Source organism: Dromiciops gliroides, chromosome 2 (genome assembly GCF_019393635.1).
Source record: "Dromiciops gliroides isolate mDroGli1 chromosome 2, mDroGli1.pri, whole genome shotgun sequence".
In the NCBI taxonomy this organism is placed as follows: domain Eukaryota; kingdom Metazoa; phylum Chordata; class Mammalia; order Microbiotheria; family Microbiotheriidae; genus Dromiciops; species Dromiciops gliroides.
The window spans coordinates 324,195,837-324,200,963 of record NC_057862.1 but is presented as its reverse complement, the minus strand read 5'-3'; the positions used below and the strand labels follow the sequence as shown (position 1 = coordinate 324,200,963).

The following is a 5,127-nucleotide window of genomic DNA, read 5'->3' as shown; positions in this document are numbered from 1 at the left end:
AGGAGCACGGAAAGTCGTTGGGGGTCCAAGGGAACTGGGTGGGGTCAGCCGTCCCGGAGGGCGGACAGCTGTCCGGTGGGCGTTGGCCGCACAGATCTCCCTCTTTTTCCTGGGGGAGGGGCAGCTGCGCTGCCTTCTCCCTTACACTGTTGGATCCGCCCCCCTGCTATTGGCTCAGGGGAAGGGTTGACATCAAAGCCCCGGCCCTATATAAGCCGCGGCCAGGAAAAGAGGCCCGAGAAGGGTTAAAACCGTCCCCTAGAGCGCCAGCGCCATAATCGGCCCTTCAGCTAAGGGGCGAAGGCAGGAGCAGTAACTAGCTGCCCAGCCTCCCCCACCCCAGTCCTGTTCTGCTTCATCCCAGCCACCCGCACCCTCCCCGACGGGACGGGGCTGTAGCGGATGGCGCGGAGTTAAATCCAACTGCAGAGGCGAGGCTCAACGCAGGGCCACTGGGGAGCCGCGCCCGCTTCACCATGAACCTAGTGGGCGGCTACCCCCATCCACACCCTCACCATCATCCCCCTCACCCTCATCCCATGCTGCACGAACCCTTTCTCTTTGCTCCAGCCTCACGGTGTCATCAGGAACGGCCTTATTTCCAGAGCTGGGTACTGAGCCCCGGAGACGTGGCCCCAGATTTTCCTGGGAGGCGACCGCCGCCCGCTGCCTACAGCCCGGATGCGGCCGGGACCGCGGGGCCAGCGCAGAGCCCTGGCAGGCTGGAGGCGCTGGGTGGCCGCTTGGGCAGGCGGAAAGGCGCGGGGCCCAAGAAGGAACGGCGGCGCACGGAGAGCATCAATAGCGCCTTCGCGGAACTGCGCGAGTGCATCCCCAACGTGCCAGCAGACACCAAACTCTCCAAGATCAAGACCCTCCGCCTGGCCACCAGCTACATCGCTTACCTCATGGACGTGCTGGCCAAGGACGCTCAGGCCGGGGACCCCGAGGGCTTCAAGGCGGAGCTCAAGAAGGTGGACAGCGGCCGTGAGAGCAAGCGTAAGAGGGAGCCGGTGAGTATCCGGGACTCTGGGGGCCTCCCTTCCCCTTGGGCCCTAAGGTCAGCTGGGCGTAGGGGTGCTGCCCCGTCAGGGGTTAGATGTAACGTCAGGGAGGGTAAAGTACTCAAAAGTAGCAGGCCCTGGGTTAGGGAGGTGGTGTTTGTGTGTTCTTGGATCTGCGTGGACGCGGATGACGTTTATGGCGGGTTTTCTATTGCGTGTGTATAAAGAGGCGAATTGGATTCTTCTCAGTGCTCGCCAGGGAACTCCCTGTGTGACCTTGAACAAGTCTCTTTACCTCTTTGGGCCTCGGTTTTTTCCTCTGCAAAATTACTACAAAGATTTTCGGGATGGAAAGGATAAAGGTCCTTCCAGTTCGTGTTATTCCTAACAGTGACTGACAGACATTCTACGTTCTTAGGGCCCTCCCAACTAAAGCTAGCATTTTATGTTCAATGCAGTAAATTCCCTTTCACTACCGACATTCCTGGTCTACGTTATAAGGGCCCTTGCAATTCCAATATATTATGTTCGATGCTTCAAGAATCCTTCTTCCAGTTCTAACATTTTATTTTCTAAGGTCCTTGGTCAGCTCCTATATGGCAGAGCGGCAGGGCTTCGTAACAATTGCACTTTTATATGCTCAGCCCGAGTCTTTTAAATCCACAAACAAAAAGGGTAACGGTAACTTGCCACCCGGGTTTCTCTACACTTCTCTTTTCCCGGCCTCAGACCCCGAGAAGAGATAGATTTTTTAAATTAAATTAAATTTTATTTTTGCCCTGGGGGACTTTCGAAGTTAGATTTCCTGGAAAAGCGCCAGTGGTCGGGGTGGCCTTTGTGGCAGGGCCACCCAGCCCTAGGGCTCACGATATCTAAGTTATTAAGACAGATCTAAGGCACGGACTTTGGATTCTTTAAGGTGTACCATTTTGGGCACCCTCAGCTAACTTATTCTGCCTTGGACTTCCGCCCCAGTTGTCAGAACTTCGTTGGTGTTGGCCTTGTTTAGGACTGCGCTCTCCTCTAGGTGCCCAGACCGGCCCCGCTCTTCCCTGGGGGCGCCCTGGGCTTAATCAAAAGATCCACTTTGGGTTTTAAAAAACTAGCCAGAAGGGGGGTGGGGCCAGGCCGGGAGGCTGGGGCCCAGAAACCCAGACAGAGAGCCTAGGAGACAGGGTGAGATAGGAATCGGGCCTCTGGTGGCCCAAGGCTCCGTCCAGTCCAGTGCCCTGCGGGGGGTACTGGAAGGGCTTTCAGGATTTTAGGATTTAGAGCTTGTGGGAACCTTAAGCAACCAGGAAAGCCGATGGCTGGCTGTGGGGCTTTGCTCCCGGGTTTGCTTTTCACATCCATCCCCAGGCCCAGTGTTTTTTTCCGTCACCAACTCAAAGCACCCCAGCTTTGTCTTGGAAGACTAGGATGTGAAGGAGCCGGGGAGGGGGAAAGGTGAGTTAGGGGGATAGAGGGAGAACTAAGAATTGGGATCTTTTCTCTGATATCCCCCAGGCCGGGCGACTCGGCAGCCTGGTACAACTTAGCCTAGCGCGGGTCTCAACTTCCAAACCTCCCGAGAGCCTTATTTCCTAGCCCCATCTTGGTACATAGAGGAAAATTTGTGAGCCTGTTTGCCAAACAGAAAGTTGGTTCCTTTATTTGGAAACTTTGCTCCAGCTCTCTGGAGGAGGGACTTCACAGGCGGGAAAGAAAAGTCTAAATCTGAATGTCTTTCGCCCTCTCCCCCTTCTCTTTTCCGGTGGTTTCGGTCCTGATCGGCGCACAGTCCAGCGAAGGGTATCCTCACCCCCTTGGACCCGGAGAGAAAAAGATTAAAGGGCGGACAGGCTGGCCACAGCAAGTCTGGGCTTTAGAGCTCAACCAGTGAGAAGCAGCCTCAGGAAAGGAACTCAGCACTCAGAAAATCCGCCGGGCGCCATCCGAGTACGAGGCAAGACTACTATTTCTGGCTGTCCATTATTTTCTCATTCTGTTATGGATATCTTGAATACTCCTGAGAGTTGTCAGCTGCAAAACTGGTCAAGTGCAATGCCCTTTGAAATTGTTTTTTAATTCGTTAAGAGAAAGAAAGAAAATATATTATATATATTATATAAAATATATCGAAGCAAACGGAATGGGGAGCCGGTATTGACAGGCACACGAGAGGCAAATCGGACCAAGGTTGCTGGCCCTCATTTCCAACCTTAGACTCACCTTTTTCGTCCTAGATTGGAAATCTGATTTTGCTCTCCTCGGTCTCCTTTTATCCATTAATTTGCAATATCACGAAGTCATTCTCTGCACAGCTTCCTCCTTTCCTGGGACTCCGGTCAGCACGTATTTCCATGGGAAAGGAGAGTCTAGTCGGTCTGGAAATTATTCTTTTAAAATAAGTGTTGGTTTGGTATCCACACTTCCTGCCTAATTCCTAATAATTCCTAATTCCAAGGAAAAAGTATCCTATACTTTGTAAATAAAAACTTTGTTTCTGTCACTGAAGTTTTTATGTATTTAAACTACCTAATTTTGCCTGCCTGGGCTCAGGTTTTTTGGGTAAATTTTGCTCGTCCCTTACTGGCTGTGTTTTGTTTTTGTTTTATTTTTTGCTACCTCAAAGCTGTGCGACCATTTTCTTGGGGACAGGTTCACCAAAGCTGACTTGTTATTCTCTTGACCTCAAAACATTTCCGTGAAAGCCATTTGGGCACATGGTCCAGGGAGGCCAACTTTCTTACTTTTAGAGGACACTGAATTTCCCTTTCCCTCCCTCCCCTAAGGAGAGAAAGGAAGAAAAAAAAAGAAATGGAAAGATATGCTCAGAACCACCAAAAAATATCCCCCCAAAACCTTTTGAGTTGACTAGATGAAGACCCATTCCTTGCAATAAAATCAGTCCAGTTAGACATTGGTTGGGGGTGGGAGGGAAGGAGGCCATTCCCTAGAATAAACACCCTGGTTAAAGAAGCAGTGTTGAAGGATTGGAAAGAAAAATGGCAAAAATGGCATTCAAGACCACTAGGAATAAAAACTAGGCACCATTAGGTCCTGGGAATTTCTTCAGCATACCAGCACTATAATGTATGCACATGTGTATATGGTTAATGTATGTATGCTAGTATATATATGGTTTTACAATACTGATTGAGTTGGTGGGAGAACAAGTACATAATAAAAGAATTTTTATTGTTGGGGGAATGGGAAGATGTATATCATTTTGCTTCTGTACACATGTAAATGCATATGCACACCTGTGGGTAAATGTTTGGGCCCTGTTTGCCTGTGAATGTGTACTTGACTGGAGGGGAATACACCTATGCAGACTGGGATTTTAAATGCCTGCATAAACTATTGGGGTAATGGTGTAGAAATGTAGATATGCTTGGCCTCTGTGTGTTTGTGACAGAGAGGTGTGGTGATGGTGGTGGTGGTGAGGTTACTCACATTGCTGGAGGCAGAAACCAGCCTGGGCCTCTCTATCAGCGTCTAAGTCGCTTCCAGAAGCCCCATTGATTTCTATGCCAGGGTCCCTACCAGGGACAGGGAGAAAGGAGCCCGGGCTACTTTGTGGAACTGAGACAAGAGACGGACTTAATTGTCTAAGGCAGCTGGAGGGAGTGTGCATGGGGACATGCAGTAAATATGGGTCACATATTGATAAATCGAAACTCCTCACAACCCAAACAGGGAGCAGAAGCATCACCCCCACCTTTTCAGAGGAAGAAACAGATCAAGAAAGGATTCAGTCTTGCTTAGAGGGTATATGACTAAATGGAAATTCGAAAGAAGGGCCTCTGATCCAGACAAGTTGTGTACCGCAACTGTTGGCTCTGCTCTAGTTCGCTTCTCATTGGAAGGTACCTTTATTATTCATCTCGGTGTTGCAGAGTAGGAAGCAGGCTTCGAGAGATGGAGTGGCTTGCCCCGTGGTCACAGAACTAGGAAGGGAAAGGGCAAAGGATTACATGTGGAGAGACTGTGACCAGGGTGCACGGACACTGCGGGTGTATATGGGTTTCCATTACTCGGAGCTGTAAACACCGAGGCAGGGAGGGCAAGGAGTGGCGACGAGGCTACAGGAGCCTTTCCGGACCCTAAAGAGTTAATAAAAGGTGTTTTATGGAGATGC

At 50.5% G+C, this 5,127-nt stretch overlaps 1 protein-coding gene across 1 annotated transcript; it reads left to right on the top strand.

Moving 5' to 3' along the window:
- The first annotated feature begins 476 nt into the window (after nt 1–476).
- On the top strand, nt 477–2,886 carry HAND1 (heart and neural crest derivatives expressed 1). The gene is made up of 2 exons (XM_043990029.1): nt 477–1,013; nt 2,785–2,886. Exons 1-2 carry the CDS (start codon nt 477–479, stop codon nt 2,884–2,886), a joined length of 639 nt encoding a protein of 212 aa, XP_043845964.1.
- The last annotated feature ends 2,241 nt before the right edge of the window (nt 2,887–5,127 follow it).